The 18,194-nt window shown below is 32.2% G+C and overlaps 1 protein-coding gene across 1 annotated transcript; it reads left to right on the top strand.

Moving 5' to 3' along the window:
• Positions 1 to 9,431: 9,431 nt before the first annotated feature.
• On the top strand, positions 9,432 to 10,505 carry LOC107932913 (18.2 kDa class I heat shock protein). The gene has a single exon (XM_016865036.2). The coding sequence runs from the start codon at positions 9,877 to 9,879 to the stop codon at positions 10,318 to 10,320; it is 444 nt and encodes a 147-aa protein (XP_016720525.1). The 5' UTR covers positions 9,432 to 9,876; the 3' UTR covers positions 10,321 to 10,505.
• The last annotated feature ends 7,689 nt before the right edge of the window (positions 10,506 to 18,194 follow it).

Raw genomic sequence — 18,194 nt, 5'->3', positions numbered from 1 at the left:
TACGGTGATGCTTAGCTCCTACTTTGCCTAGTCCCTTGCCTCTCTTTTCCCTCCCTGACATCTCTAAATATCAAACAGACCCCCACCCCCCCCCAACCAAAAAAAAAAAAGGAGATTTTGATGATTTGGAAATTTGGTGAGTAGAATTTAAAATGATAGAATGATTTCTGTGAAATATTTGACGATGAATTGACCATGATGAATTATAATGGAGGGTTGAGATTAGGACAAACATGGACTCCGATCGTTGACGTGAATTGCCTTTAAGGTTATTTTGAAGCACCTTGTTTTTTTGTTGATATTTAAGTTGAAAACTCAGCGAATATTTGAAGGGCAAGTCAGAATCTAGCGCCCCAAGCCAATGCGAATGCCAAAGCGAGAATTTAGGCATCAGACATTGTCACCATCCGCCCTTGTGCAAAGCTACTTGAAGCACCGGGTCAAGTCCGGGATGATGTGAGCATGAGAAAACTGAGTCAAGAGGTTCCCGAAGTGTCTCGGAAGATTCTAGAAGTCCGAATAAACCCCGAAAGCTCTAGATTTGAAGGGACCAAATCCTTTTAAAATCGAGTAGAAGATTCTAGAAGCTCTAGAATTCTCACACATGTAGCATTTAATGAAGTAGTTGGGAAAGTTATAGGGAATAGATTTAGGCTGTCCATTAAGATGATTTGTAATCATTATCGAATGGGACTTGCCTAAGTTCCCCTCACAAGCTAACTTTTGAGATCAATAACATTTTTACATTCTCTCATATTTTCTATCGTGGTTATAAGTATTCTTTTGTGTACATTTTATCATATTTTCTCTCGTCATTGTAAGGGCTCTCTTATGTGCTTGTCTAGGTTAAATGTGTCAAAATCTCTCCTAATTATTGATAGAAGGTTAATTTAAGCTCATTGTCGATGGAACCAAGCTTAAGGTCGTGTGACTAGAGCTAAAGTCTCGACCTGTGACAACAACTTCTATATTAAGTTGTGGCTATGGTTTAATACATGTTCAAACTTATTCACAGGTTGGGTAGCCAGTCTGTCCTGACACAATTCGAGCTTGTACAATAATTTTTATTTTTATTTTATTTTGATCTAGTCTCATCCATCTTAAATCTAAATTAAATAATTTTAAAAAATTATTTAAATATAAAGATAAATATAAAATTTATATTTTATTATTATTTTTAAATAGTGAAGCTGAAGCTTGAATAATCTTTTAGAATTGGATCATGTGTGGATCCACCTAGCCTGTAACCGCTTCTTGTTCAAATATGACTTCAAACATTTTTTGAATTCATGAAAAGATTTTAGAAACATACTCGTGGATCACAGAAGCACCATCATCAATTACAACATTAACATGATTAATAATGTAATTACGAAGGGTAACATTTAAAGTAGGTTTCCAACATAAAAAATAGGTCCTCACCGGATCCAAGGGAACCAACATCCATACCATGAGAAAATACCAACCATTTCCTTAACTATTCCATGTGTAGACCAAGTAGTTTTGTTTCCATCAGAAAAACTATGCAAGGAACTTGAACCTTGAGCAAATGCTGAAGACATTGCACCGGGTGTTGGTTCTCAAGCCCACGGCAATTCCATGAAACCTCATGGCTGTCAGCTGCACTGCTCAAAACTGCTCGTCGAAACATCTTCACCATAATCAACCCCTAACACTGATTAAAGACCATGGCAAAGGATAGTCAACATCCATAAGAGTCAGAGTCTTTCACTTGCCAATTTCATGAACCAATCCTTAAAAGGTATTATGATCCCGAAGAGAGTGTCTTTTGAAGTAAAAACAGATATATTAGATATTGAAGAAGTCAATCGTAACACCACTTATTCGATCCAATAATAAATTTGAGTAACATAATCATTTTTTAAAATTTAATTCGTACATTTGCATTATAACATTTCAAATATATATTTATAGTTCATATTTATACTACTAAATCTAAGTATATGCCATATCTAAAATCCAAAATCATATATAAAAAGTGTCTTTAAACTTTGAAAATTGATGTCATCCTTGTGAAGAAGTACTTCTCGTATCTTCAATCTACTTTCTTTCATCTACGCATTTAAACAAATATGTTAAGCTATGTGAGTAGCTTAGTAAATACTCAACTGAATTCAATATTACCATATATATATATATAAATAAGTTTTTTAATCATTCATTCACATAGTTTCTTTCACTTGTATACTTAAACTTTTAATTCATTTTTAAAATATAAAATCATTTAAATTAATTTTATAATTTATAGTTTTTATTTTAACACATATAGCCATTAATCAACTTTCACATTCACATAACAAAATATTTTTCTCATATCACAAACATAACATAAACACTTAGGGTGAGTTTGGATGGGCGATTGAGTGCGGTGCGGTGCGTTTAGTTTACTTTTTGTCTCACACTACAGTATCGCTACAGTATCTAATCTCACCGCCACCGCTATTTTTACACTAATCGTAGGTAAACGCACCGCCCATCCAAACTCACCTTTAATTTATATATTTCATTTAATACTTAATTCACATGTATTCCTGAATCACATATATCACTATAACACTTTTACATTCACATATTACTTTTGCAGTCCTTTGTGAATCTCAAAGGAGTTCAATAATTTTGATACATTACAGAGATCCAGGCCAAAAATAAACTCACAACCTATAACACAACTTTGATAACGGGAACTCCGGTAAATACATTATATAACCCATTTCTCTTCTCCTAATCCCTTCGAACCCATGCAACATTAGCTTGGTTCCCATCCGAACCCCCAGCTTTTTTCAACTCCAAAATCATTTCATTATCATATATCATATATCCTTTTAAGTTCATTAAGGCATTTACTCACATAACACTTTATTCGTTCCTTTTAAATCACATAAGCATAAACATAATATTTTCATTTCACACATTCACATATTCACTTTCATATAACATACTTTACATTTCACATATATATCTTTGCATCACATTAGTTACTCAATTTGAATTACATAACCACACGCACTATATATTTACTTCATACATTAATTCACATGAACACTGACATATCACATATTTACAATACTTTATATTTTAGATTTTAATTCATTTTCATATAATACTTTATTTTCATAAAACACTTCACTTAAATATTTATTTCACTAATTTAACACACTTAGTAATGTTTAAACATTTTACAATTTAATCCATATATTCATGAAAATTCAATATTTCCTTTTTATAACACTTTAGTATTACTTTTCACTTCATTTAAACCTTTAATCACAATATCTACTTCATATACCAAATTTTACACTATTTACGATTTAGTCCTTTCTATGTTGATTTCGCTATTCTACATCTATTCACTCATCAATCAATGACAAATAAATAACTTTCACTCTTTATAATTTAATCATTAGTTTCATAATATTTGTAATAGCCCAAATTTGACCGGGCTAAAAACAAAGTAAAATTAAATAAATAAGTATTTATTTCTTTAAAGAGTCCATTTAAAAGTCCAATTACAAAGCCCAGGTGTTTTTGGTTCAAAAGCACTACCCGTGACCCTACCCAGCAGACCCAAATACATCCGTAGCCCAATTTAACCTAAACCATCAGCCAAACTTAACCCAATACTTAAACCTACAGCAGACTCAAACCCAATAACCCGTTACACCCATGACCCAGTTAAACTACCCAAAAACCCATTTATACCCAGACCCAAAAACAAACGAGGCCTAGGGTTTCAGAAACCCTAAGCGCCGCAAATGGAAGGCTCCAGAAGTTAAACACTGCAATCAATGCGTCGGTTCGTCTTACGCCATCAGCACCGTGATTCCAGGCCGAGATTCCAGGTTTCGAATCATGCCGTGGTCTATGCTTGAGTCAACGCCGATATTCGTTGTTGCTAAATCTTTCTTGATACCTGCAAAAGAAGGAAAGACCCACAGCAGCAAGCAAAGCAAATATGGAAAGATATGAAAAGATTTCTTTCCTTGTTTTTGTAAAAACAGCAGTGGTTATAAAAGCCCGAATCAAACGATGTAAGGGGAGGATTTTGGAGGTTTCTGAAATACATACATAGATGCAATAAAAATTTTATTTTTACATACGTACACAAAGCAAGATACTACAGTTAATTCAGATACACAAAGGTAAAGTATTTTACATATATGTACTTATATACTGTAAATAATGAAAAGGAAAAGGTCGAACCCTTTATTTGCATGGAAAAATCGGGGTTTCGGATCTTCGGCCATCGAACGGGGAGGAGTCAGCGACGGCGCGTGGGCGCATGAAGCCAAGGACCGAGTCTCAGCTCGACGGAGACTAGAGTCAAGCTCTTTCTCTCTCTCTCCTCTCATTTCAGAGAGAATTTTAAGTTTTTTTTTTAAAAACCCAGTGTAAAATGATTTTTGGGCTAAAGCTTTGGTTTATATAGCCCCAGCAAAACGACTACGTTTTAGACCCCCAGGATCCGCGCTTTGACCCGATTACCTGGGGAGGATCCGCGCATTTTTAGAATTGGGTTAATTACCCGATCAGTCCTTCCACCCTTTTTTAGTTTATAATTACACTTTATTTTATTTATGATTTGGCCCTATTATTTTGTTTTAGTTTTAATTTAATCCCAACGGTTATTACATCCTGGAGACGGCATCGTTTAGGATTAGGGCAAACTGCCTAGTGAGTCCTTTGCCGTTTTAATTCTCGCAAATCAGGCCTAGAACTTATGCTATTTTGCAAATTAACCTTATAATTCTATTTAAATTCAATTTTAACATTTGTTTTACTATTTTTAAATTATGTTATTTTATATAATCTATTTATAAAAAAATTATACATATATTATTATCAAAGATACTACTTATATTTTTATCATATATTATTTTCCTATATATATCTGTACTATATTTTATCACTTAATGTTTAAGTATCTTTATCTTTATATTATCTTACGTTTTAAATATATTATTTTATATTATTATTATTTTACATTATTATTTATATATGGTTATTATATTTGTGCTTATATTATATATTAATATATATACTATACATTATTTTTGTATACATATTATATATTATTCTATATTATTATGTCATTTTTATTTTTATATACATGTATATTTCATCATTAATTACTTATTTTATATTATGCTAAATTTACATTATAATTATTTTATTATAAATATAAATTCTTATACATTTTTTTTCTAAGACAATATATTTTTAAATTCTGTCATCATATATTACATATTGTATAATTAAATACTATTTCAAAATTGTTATTAAATATCATATTTTTATTATATGTATATTTTGTTAATAATTATTCACTTTATATTTTAATTTTTTATGATTTTTTTTATATTGCATATATCATGTGTTAAATGTTAGTTTATATTTATTATTTGATATTACATTTTATGAACATGTACATAGATATTGTATTACTTTTTTTTGTATCTGATGCATTATTGTTAATTACTACTTTGTATGTTTGAATGCTTTGTTTATTCATTTTCAATATATGTTATGTATATCTTTATAGGCATGTTGTTAAGATTTGTTATATATATTATTCTTATATGTATGTATCTAGTATATGATTTTTGTGTTATGGCTACTGTATCGTTTAAATGCATGTTTTATTCACTTACTGTTGCAATATTTTGTTCCTTAATGATAATGTGATTTCTCATTCATTAATTAAAAACAAAGTTCCAAAGTTTTCAACAAATATAGAGGCAATGCTTGGTGTTTGGAAATTTCGAAAAATAGTGCCCTAACTTATTGGGTTGCGACTTTTCTCGTTGAGTTCGAATAATCAAGTACCCTTCTAAGTTTTTTAAGGTTTTCAAAATGCGAGTAACTGTCTTGGAATTTCAAAGCAATATGTCCTAACTGACTGGATATAACGTTTTGTTGTTTCAAGATAGGGATTTCCAAAAAGGTAACTTAGTGTCGATACTTTGATACGAGTGAGCCCAAATTTACAAAATCAAAATGTTTTAAAGAGGATTACATCTTAAATTTTCAAAATTTCCGACATAAAAGACACTTAATAATCAATTAGGTACCAATTTTTGGGCGTTACGAGGGTGCTAACCCTTCCTCGTACGTAACCGACTCCCGAATCCGTTTTCTCAACTTTCGTAGACCAAAATTAATGTTTTGAAACAAAACATTTTATAAGGTGATCCAATCACACCTAAAAAGATTGGTGGCGACTCCCGTTTTTGTTTTTCTTAAAGTCGATTACCATTTTCCAAAACTTAATTTTAAAAATGGTCTCGACAATATTCACTATATAAATAACTTTCACTCTTTATAATTTAATCATTAGTTTCATAATATTCACTAATCACTAAATTATCACTTTCTCATTTCTTACATTACTAACATACATTTAATTACATATTCACTACTAAATTCAATATACATATCCAATGATCTTAATCATATCTTATTTAATTATTTCAAATTAAGATTTAAATACTCAAATATTCGAATTAAAATAAACTAACTTGAATTCAGTTAAGTGCTTACCTATTTCTTCATTTGAACTCAACCTTTCTCTTCACTTTCCTATGCTTTGCTTCACCTTCTTTTTCACCTAATTGATTTCCATGGTAGAAAATGATCTCATAATACTCTAAGATATGAAATTAGGCTTTGGTTTTAAGGTAGAACCTAAGGAAAATCATGGAAAATTCTCTCTCTCTCCTCTTTTTCTTTCTTCTTTCTTTTCTTTCTTTCCTTCTTATTTTAGTTGTCCAAGTTGATTCCATTCAGTCTTCTAATTGTGCAGAAAATTCTACGATTTTCTAGCCAAAAGCATCACTAGCTTATGCTATGACCTAAGTAGCATAAGGGCACATGGAATTCCATGTGAATAAGCAAGGACCACCTTGCAAGGCTAAATACTCCTAGGTGACTGATATTGAAGTAGTATAGTGAAGGAAGGGTGAAAAGCGTCAGGAAGTCAAATATAACATGAAACCAACATTTCAACACATTTCATGCTTAATTACCATTTGATTTTCTCTTCTTTACACCTCATTGCATGGAAATTTTAATCCCATCATTATGTCTCCAAAAATCTATTAATAATGGTAAAATTGCATAGCCTCTCTCTCATAAAGTGAGAAAACTGCACTTTAGTACTTATTCTTTTCACTTTATTTAATTTAGTCCATATCTCAATTTTCCAGCCCATATCAATATATCTCCATGTCATATTCATAAAAAAAATTCTTAAAATTTCATCCCTTTCTAAAATGGTAAATTTCCACTTTTAGTCCTTCAATTTTTAAAAACTTGCAATTTAGTCCTTACTAGATTTCACTATTCATACTTTCTCACCAAATGGTTAATTCACCTTTAAAATGCTTTTCAATTCTTAAAAACCAAAATTTGGGGGGTATTACACCATTGATTTTCTTTTATCCAAAGATGAGTGGTATTACACCATTGATTTTCGGGGTACAATGCAATAACTGATCCTAAAATAATAGAAGCCCAAGAATTGCTGTTGTTAGAAGTAGAGATGGTTGGTACTGAAACCATTGCACCTGCTAAATCCCCAATTGCAGTAGATGCATCCAGAATTCAAAACAACCCAGGTGCACTAGAATGCATTGAAAAAACAAATGTCTTACAATCTTCAACTAGTTGCGAATTACTACCAGCCATAGGAAGTACTAAAAAAGAGCCAAAATGGTTATGCAACGCCCTTTTATTCGAGAAACCCTTAATTGGCCTACTATCTATAGCATTACGGCGTCTAGAAAATTCAATTTGGAGCTGATGTAAATCAAACTCAGAAAGGTAAATCCCAGATAACAGATAAGAGGAAGAGAGTCTAAATCAACTGATGTGCCATCTTGAAAAATTGGTTGATCAACATGCCCCAGAACACAAGTAATCATAGGTTAGTCAGAAATGGAAATCACATTGGGTGTAACACCCCAAAATTTCGTGAGTATAATATATGGCACTATGAGAAAATATGAAAATGAGTTTATAAAATGAATTTTCTTATGGAGTTGATTTGATTTTAGGAAAGGAAATTAGTGAGGACGAATGTGAGTGTGAAATTTTGGAAAAAGAACTAAATTGAAAACTTGGAAGAGTATGATGACTAAAGTGTAATTTGACAAAACATAAAAGAAAAAAAAATTTGTATTGATAATGATTATTTATTATGAAAATGACATGGGGTATGAATGAGGAAGAAGAAATTCACGTTCGGACTAAATTGAACAAATTTAAAACTTAAAATATCATTTTTTTTAATTTTTACATAATTATATTATGATAGTAAAATATCACTATATTTAATTAGTTGTTTTCCTTTCCCCCATGTAACCAAACAAAAATGGTTAAATATACTTTACTTTCCTTTTTCTTATTAATTTGAGCAATCCGAATAAAGTAATATGTAGTAAGTTCATTTTTCTTTTACAAATATTAATCCAAAACATAGTGTAAAGTGCAACCTTGGGCAAAACGACCATCGAAATTGGAGAAACAAAAAGTTAAGTACCACAAACCACTGGAAACTGATTGAAAACCCTAAAATCCTCAAAATTCGAAATTACCAGAAAGATTATGAGTAGAGTTTTCATCTTTCTTTAATCTGAGTAACATAGAAATTGTTAAATATTTTCTTACCAAATTTTAATGATCAAGAAGCAAAATTATGAATCTTTTTTTAAATAGGAGGTGAATTTAGTTTGTAAAATTAGAATTAGCAGTGATTATTTAATTATAATGATAAGCTATGTTTTTATTAAATCATATATAATACAAATAATAAAATATAAAAAAAATGTCAAAAAATTAAGACATGGTTCTGTGGAACAAAATTCCTTACCCCCCCACCAATATGTTATTGACACGTGTATTAATATTTTAGTAAATCCCGTTTGTTTTTTAGTTAAACTTTTGTCCTGTTTACTTTTTTTTTTTTTTTAGGACCAAACTAACTCCTTGAGAGTCAAGAGTTACAAACACGAAAAATAGCTTTTAATATTGAAGACTTTTGTCAACAAGAGTAGTGGGAAAACTCAAAAAAAATATGGATTTAATTGAAATTTAACCAAAAAAGGAAGCGAGGGGAGAAAAAATTTATTTAATAATAAAAGTTATAATAAAATTTTATAATTTTTTAAAATTGTAAAAAAATTAATTAATTATTAATGTGACTTAAACCTAATTATTGTACTAGAAAAGTTAACAAATGTTAATATTAATCTTTTTTTCATTTATTTAAAAGCATTTTGACAAAAAATACTAGTTTAATGATTACAAGAGAAGAAAAAATTAAAAGAATATCTAAAATATATATTGATAAAGTTGGATGGTTTTGGAAAAATACATAATAAAATGAGAAACAGTGAAGATGGGGAATTCACAGGCTAGACTTGCCATGTTACTCTGAACTTTATTTTCAGTTTTCTATAGTGTTACTCAATATAGAATTATAAGTCTTAACTGAGAGTAGATACAGGTAAAGCCTCCAATAACGATCTTAGTTCAATTTCTTGTAAAAACACAGTCTATTTCTACTTTTTTCCACCCACTTATTAATTAAGTTAAGAAACCTTGTGATCAACATGCATGTAATAATTTTTATTTTAGGATCTTGGCCCATTATTGGTTGTAGCAAATCATCCATGTTTAGGACTTCAACTGCAAAACGGTTTTCTTCCCATTTGAATCCTGAAACTGTTATTCCTCAAGTTACTAGATCCTTCCTCCCCGTCTTTCTATATATATATAATACTCACCCATCACCCTCTTCTTTTATCTTTACCAACACGATTAAGTTCCAATTTGTCAGAGCGTTATTTCTCAAAAGCAATGGCGATGCTTCCTCACTTCTACGGCGCCCGACGCAGCCCCAGCGGCCTTTTCGGCCCTTTTTCTTTGAACATATGGGACCCTTTCAAGGACTTGGATTTCCCTCTACCCTCCCGTGAAAAAGCCGGCTTCGTCAACGCACGTGTGGACTGGAAGGAGACCAACGACGCGCACGTGTTCAAGGCCGACCTTCCTGGGCTGAAGAAAGAGGAAGTGAAAGTGGAGATCGAGGACGACAGAGTGCTCCAGATCAGCGGACAGATGATGTTTGAGAAGGAAGACAAGAACGACACCTGGCACCGCCTCGAGAAGAGTATTGGCAAGTTCTCCAGGAGGTTCAGGTTGCCGGAAAATGTGAAGATGGATGAAGTTAAAGCTTCTATGGAGAATGGGGTTCTCACTGTCACTATCCCTAAACTTCAGGCCAAAAATTCTGAGACCTGATCCATTTTAATTTCTGGTTAAAAGGGCTTATACCACCATGTCTCGACTTCAATCTGCTGGGTGGGTTTCCACTCTATTCCTGCATACTATTTTACATTATGTGTTGTCTATGATCAGTGCCTTGTTTCTCTTTTGTTGGCCAATTGCCATTGAAATAACAATAAATGGGGTGGATTTCATTTTCATTTCACCATTGAAAATGACAATGGATTTGGCTCATTTTCTTGCCAATATACAACCTAATCATTTCTTGTTGGACCCAGTTTTTTTTATAATATTAAAAGAATAAACTACTCATAAAAACCATTACTGCAATCCCAAAAAAAGCCCTGGATGTTCCACCATTTTCAGTATGCTTTGCAAAGGTTATTTGTCCATTTACATATTCCAAAGATTATGAATAAGAAACTTTGGAGACAATGAGGAATCTTTTTATTGATTATTTATATATACATGGATGATGGGAAGTTTGGGGGTTCGTAGTATTTTAAGGGTTTAATGTCTTTTCTTAAAATAAAGGTCAAATATAATAAACTTAGTGCGCAAACCACAGCCGCTACCGCCCGGGCCCGACAAAGAACCAACATTGCCGCCGCCCTTCCCAACTGTAGGGGCTGCCTACTAGCCTTCAGCTAATGACAAAGTAATAAACCTCTTAATTATTATAATTAACATGAGCTATTCCGATATTCAATTTTTTTAAATAAATGAAGTTTTTTTCTTCCTTCCTCTTGGAGTTTTTTCTCCCTAAAAATAAAATTTCCTCGTGTTTATTTCCAATACTTTGTTGCTGACTTATCATAGTGTATAGGTCTAGCAAGCACAGTTGAAAAGGAAATAGTTTTCCAAATACAAATTTAAGTACTTTTTAATTATAAATTAGATTCTGTAATCTTTTGGTTTCTTGACATGTTTATTACACATGATGAAACTTAACATACATTGTAAATTGTGAAAATGACCGTTCATAGATTCTACATTAAGAGTATGTTTGCATTGAATTAAAACAAATTTGGATAATGTTTTTGTTTTAGAGAAGGGAAATAAAGAGACTTGAAATTTTTAATTTTTAATTCTCTCAATTTAGAGAGAAATTAGAAGAAAATAAAGAAGTAAAATTGTTTAATTTGTGAAATACATTTTTATAAAAAATATAATTAAAAGAATCATAAAAATTTATTTTAATTTTCATTAATTTACTAGTTTTTATTTTCCAAACAAAATATAAATATGGAAAACTATTGTTAGAGTAGTTTTTAGAGAGTGTCCTCTTCAGATGGGTTAAATTGTGTATTTATATAATATAGTTACTGTTCGTGGATGTGATATTGTAGGTAGGTTCTCATGCATGTCGACATGTACCATACTCTAGGGTTAACATATGTTTACATGATTTGGGTTCATCTTTATGATGGTGCAAACCCACATCATACAATCTCATCAAAGAAAGGTGTGAGCACCTTACATGCGAACCCAAAGTGCAAATCGTATAGAGTACGGGTTAGGATCCAATCGGGTACTCGAGTAATAGGTCGGTAATAGGGAGTATCATAACAATTTGTCCCCCGTTTAGTTCAAAGAAGAGTTTTAAAGTAACTTCTTTTAGAACCTGATTTTTACGAGATGAAAGTTTACATAAGGAAAAGCTATTATATACACCTGGTTTTAACTTGTAACATACACTTCGCCATGTGTTAAGCAGTGGTACAACTGTACACAGCTCATTGTTCCCCTATTTTGAAATACATTAATCATTAAAATAGAGAACCCTTTTAAAAGGAAGTTGCTTGAGCCTTAAAAATTAAACTGTTTGAATTTAAGATTTTGGAGAAGAAGCTGTTGTTGAGAAGAACAGCTTTAGAGGAAATTTTCTTAAAATTTACATTGTTCTTGTGATTCTTTTGGGTTTATTAGAATACAATGGTTAGGATGAGAGAAAGCGATTGTGTTATTTAGGGCATCTCTTCACAAAGTCGTTGTAATGGGCCAATTTTGCCCGAGCCCAAATTACAAACAATAAAACAAAAAAAATAGAACCAAAAATAAAAAAATCAAAATCTAAAATATAACAGTCCATTTACAAAAAAAATAGGCCCAAATAGCCCAATTCAATGAAAATTCTAATGGCCCAGCGACCCAAAAATTTAAATTTTTTTTATATTGGGTTTTTGGCGCCACACCCTCTTCACAAGCACCCCCCCGAGGCCTCTCGTTCTAAGGTCTGCCCTGCTGCCGTTTCACCAAAATGGCAAGGGCAGGCTTCTTTCCTCATCGTTGACCCTCCATCGCTACCTGCAAATAAAAAGAGAAAAGAGGACAAACGCATGGACATAAACGGCGTAGAAATAGGAAATGAAAACAATAGAAAAACAGTGTATAATTGGATAAAAAGCCCCCTCAACAGCATGTATTTTTGGACAGAGAAAAAATATATACAAGAAGTAATAAAAACATATACAAAGAAAAGACTTCAAAGGTGATTTTTCTTTTTTTCATCTGCTATTTAAAAAAAGCATAAAATAAATAGAAAATATAATTTTTACCTAAACGCCGCTTCGTATCCCACCGTCGAGGTGTGCGAGGACACCGTCTCCAATGAAAGATTGCTCTTTTCGGTGCATGGCCTCCGAATCGTCTTCGATTCGCCTGAGGACCATGTCGAAGAGGAAGGTGCGGAGAACCCACCAAAATACGGAGAAATCAAATGTGTTTATTATTATTATTATTATTATTTTTAATTTTCATGGGGCTTTGGGAATACTGACCCTAGATTTGGGCTCTTGGAGTCAAAGCACTAAAAAAAAGAAAGGGTATTTGGTGTTTTCTGACCACTGGGACGGCGGAGCCCGTTGCCGGTGACTGATGGCCATCGGGGGAAGGGTCACCAGACCTAAAGGCCGGTCTGAGGATGGTTTGAGAGAAAAAAAGGGCTTTTAGTTTTTTTTTTTAAAATTGAAGGCAGAAATGAGTTTTTTTTTTAAATTTTTGTTTAAATAGGCGGTACTAAACAACACAGTTTTGAGCCAATTTTCAAACGTCAAAATGATGTTGTTTTGACACGACCCAATACCTGACCCGAGAGCTGGTAGAATCCGCGTGTTCTTGCTACAAAGGGGTTAATTGTGCCTCTAGTCCTTTCGTTTTTTTAATTATTTTTCAATCCAGTCCTATTTCTTTTTTTTTAATTTTTACCTTGTGATTTTGATTTTGTTTCATTTTGGTCCCTTATAGAACAGCGCATTTGTGGGACTGGGAATAATTTCCTAGTTAGTCCCTCCTCCTTTACGCGTATTTTATTTTGGTCATTATTTATGTTTTATTATTTAATTTATTATTATTTATACTTGCAATTTTATTTAAATTTCAATTTAGTCCATCATTTATTTGACCTCAACCTTTTGCAAACCTTTTATTTATTTACTTATTACCTTTTTCGTATATTTGAAAATTAGACTGCTTACATTTTTATTTTTTATTTATTTGCACATTTATTATTATTATTATTATTTATCTTTGCTTGATTATTTATATTATTATTAGAATAATAATTACAATTTATACCCCTAATTTCATTTAAAGTTCAATTTTATCCTTTGCTTATTTAATTTCAACCCTTTTTACAAACTGTTTTTTTATTGATTTATTGATTTATTATTATTTAATTAAAAATTAGATTGCCCATATGCTTTTATTTGTGCATTTTTTTGTTCGTTTATTATTATTGTAATTATTATTTTATTTTTAATTTTTTCTTGTTATTTTATTATTTCTTTTATTATTTTTGGCACTTTCATGTCATGTCTATTTATCTTTTTATCATGTATTTTCCATTTTTATTTTTTATTTTAAGTTACCTTATTTATTTTATTATTATTATTATTATTATTATTATTATTATTATTATTACAATTACATTAGTATTATTATAGTATTCCTCTATTTATTTATTATATATCATTCTAACATTCTACCCTTATAGCCATTTTATATTATTCCATTATCACTATACGATACATTAGGTTTAGATATATTTATCCATTGTTGTACTCTACCCAAATAAGATAAACATACCTTGCTTTAAATGTTACATTTGTTATTACTCGATGAAGGAAGTTTTAAAATTAAGGCAATGTTCTGTATTTGGAGATTCAAGAAGTCGTGTCCTAACTTATGGGGTTTGACTTTCTCCTTGAACCTAGATAGCCGAACATCTCTTTTAAAACTAAAACACATGAGATTTAATTAATAATCGAAAAATGAGCAAGCTTATTTTTGAGGATTCGAGATGTCGTGTCCTAACTTACGGGACGTGACCTTTTTGTTTACCTCGAGATAATAAGGCCTTTTACATATGTTTTAATTTACTTAAGTGATTTTAATTAAAAAATATCATTATGCAATGTGGGATCGTGTTTCAAATTCTCTTCAAATTTTGAATTCTCGACACTAAGACATCAATTAATCAACTAGGTACCAATTTTGGGCATCACGAGGGTGCTAATCCTTACTCGTGCGTAACCGACTCCTGAACCCATTTCCTGGATTTTGTAGACTAAAAATCATCATCTTAGTAAATTAAACCTTTTATTAAAACGATCAAATTACAATGTGATTCGATCACACATCATAAAAAGGATTGGTGGTAACTTCTATTTCCGTTTGTTTCAAAATAAAAAGATGATTTAAAAAAAAGAAGGGTTTTGACAGTCGTGAAATGAGTACTCCGGTGAAGACAAAAGCTTATGTTTGCACCACCAAAAAGGAAGAAATGAGTCGAGTTTTAGTTGCTCGAGGAATTCAATTACCCAACTTGCTTACGACTTCTCAATCGCTGAAGGATTAAACCGATTGAGCAGCACCACCAACGGGAGTTTCCTACTTCCACTGCACGTGATAGAGGCATGTTTTCATTTACCACTCCACCTCTTCTTCTACCATATTCTCGATAAATATAGGATAGCTTCGGGACAGTTATCTAGCTTTTCATGGTAGGTTGCAATGGCATATTTCATTGAATGTAGTCAATGGGAGGAAGTGCCATCAATCGTCGTTTTCCAGAATTTGTACTAGCTGAAAGCGTGCAATCAAGGATGTTTAATAGATTTGTTTTATTTGTCTCCTCACAAAGATGTAGAATCAATCATCTCGAATTGTTCTTCAAACTTTTTCCTAAACCGTTGCAAGTACATACGAGTTAAGTATAAGCTTAAAGGTGGTTTTGATTTTTCCAATTGAATGGTCGATACCTAGCAAGAGTATGAGCCTTGATCACTATTCTTGAGGTATATTCTATTCCAAATTATGCCAGTTCAATTCCCAATTTGGTCATTCTACCTAAAGTAGCCACTCTAGACAAAATATCCTTGATGGGCTAATTCGTCATGACAATCATAGGATGAACCTGGAAGTAAGGTCTCAACTTGCGAGCCGCTACTATTAAAGTGAAATGAGTTTTTCTGTCTTTGAATACCTTTGTTCACTGTTCTGTAACACCTTTCTAACATAATATACTTAAAATTGGTGAACACCATCAGTTTTGATCATTGTTGCTACCGTTTCTTTCGAGATCGCCAGATAAAGATAAAAAGTCTCCCTTATACAAGGCGACATCAAAAGTGACGAGGACATGAGATTGTAACTTGAACTTCTCCAAAGCAGCTTGGCATTCTTTTGTCCTGCTAAAAGAATGGTAAGCACTTATCTGTCATCCTGGATATGAATCTGTTAAGTGCGACCACTCTCATTGTTAAGCGTTGAATGTCTTTCATGGTCTTCGGAGGAGACATATATAGAATGAACCAAACCTTCTCAGGGTTTGCCTCTATGCTCCTTTCTAAACCAAGAAGCCTAAGAATTTGCCTGCTCTCACATCGAAAGCACACTTCTTAAGATTCAACTTCATACTATGGGATCATAATAAATCCTAAATATGCCCCCTCAAAGTAAATCTCTTTACCAACATATCATCAACATAAACTTCAACACTACGATCAATTTATTCTTTGAAGATCTTATTAACCAATCTCTAGTAAATCGCACTTGTGTTCTTCAACCCAAAAGGCATAACTTGATAGCAAAATAAACATTCTTTTGTAATAAAGATTATTTTATCCTAATCTTTTGGAGCCATGAAAATTTGGTTAAAACCTGAGAATACATCCATAAAAATCATGAATTTATAACCCGATAATACATCTACCAACATATCGATCAAGGGTAAAAGAAAACTATCCTTTGGGTAAGCTTTGTTAAGGCTAGTATAAGCAATACACATTTTCCTCTTTTCATTAGCCTTCTTTACCATCACATTATTTGATACCCATTTTGGGTACGCCACCTCCTTGATGAATCCCGTTGAAAGTAACTTTTCTACTTCCCGCCTAATGGCCTCTACGACTTGTAGAGCAAACCTTCTTCTTTTCTGTTTAACTAGTTTGATCTCAAGAGACTTGTTTTGTCGATGAACAATCACTTAAGAATTTACATCAGGCATGTCTGCAGTTGACTATGCAAAAACTTCTACATTCTCTCTCAAACACTAAACCAAATCCTATTTGCCTCATTTTCCAACACTGATGAAATCCTTACTAACTTATCCGTGCTATCATAGAACAACTGCAAAGTTTCTATGACCTCTTCTACTTCTGGTTTACTAACTCTCTTTTCACTTATGACATCCAAACTATTAAAATCTAAAAATTGACTAGCTACTTCTGTCTATTGCAAAGTCTGACCTGTTCATGTATTTGCTTGACTGATAACATATAACATTATCTAGCTACTTGTTGGTCAGACTTCATAAAACCTATCCCTGTTCTAGTGGGGAACTTAATCTTCATACAAAAAGTTATAATAATCATCTTAGCCATTTTTATGATGGGATGCCCAAAAATGACATTATAAACCATTGGATGGTCTATCACAAAGAACTGAACATATTTTGTAGTGGTCTACTCACCATCCTATAAAGTAACAAGCAGAGTAATGCATTCTTTTACCTCGACTGAATGATTCGTAAAACCATACAAATGGCTCGCCCTCCTCAAAGCTTGCTTATTCAGCCCCATCTTCTGGTATGTTTCCCAAGTCAACACCTCCACAGCACTGCCATTATCAACCAAAATTCTCTTCACCTCAAATCTTGCTATAGTTGCTGACATGACCGTCGGATCATTTCCTTGTTCATTACATACTAAATCTTCATCCTCATCATTAAACTCTACCTCCCACTTTTTTTGTTGATGCAGCAGCCTCTTCAGTGAACTGACTGACATTACATTTCTAATATGAGCCTTTTTTTTCATGTTAGAGGCCGTCCACTCTTTATCTGTATCAATTATCACATGTATTGTGCCTCTAACCTTTTTTTACCCTTGTCAATTCCCTGCAAACTCTGACCTGATGATGTAGCATCTTGAGCCACAAAGTCTTTCATCTCGCCATTTCTAACTATCTCCTTAATAACATCTTTCAAAGAAAAATAATTATTGGTCTTATATCCTTCGTCATTGTGAAAATTATACTTGTCTCTCAGATTGGTTATTGACTGACTACGTCACATGAGTGGAGGGCTTGACAAAATGCCCAAACTTTTAACCTGACTAAGAATGTAGGCATGTGAAGCATTTAAAGAATGATGCAGTCGTAAACCAACTAAAAATTTGAAAAAGACAAGTTCACCTATCAATTAATAGTATATCTACGATGAGTACAAATACTCTTAATCGATAAATTTGAGTGATTAATTAAAACTAAAATTAACTAAACTGAATTAACTAAGGAACACTGCAAAGAAAAAATCAGGAAAAATAAACAATTAACAACCAAAAATTGAGACAATACCCAAGAAAGAATTCACCTAGACTTCATCTGCA

Source organism: Gossypium hirsutum, chromosome A07 (assembly GCF_007990345.1).
Source record: "Gossypium hirsutum isolate 1008001.06 chromosome A07, Gossypium_hirsutum_v2.1, whole genome shotgun sequence".
Taxonomy (NCBI): Eukaryota; Viridiplantae; Streptophyta; class Magnoliopsida; order Malvales; family Malvaceae; genus Gossypium; species Gossypium hirsutum.
Note: the sequence above shows the minus strand (reverse complement) of the source record. Positions and strands in the feature narration are given on the sequence as shown.

Coding starts and splice junctions, on each gene's coding strand:
- LOC107932913 (XM_016865036.2), top strand. CDS start 9,877: ATGGCGATGCTTCCTCACTTCTACGGCGCCCGACGCAGCCCCAGCGGC.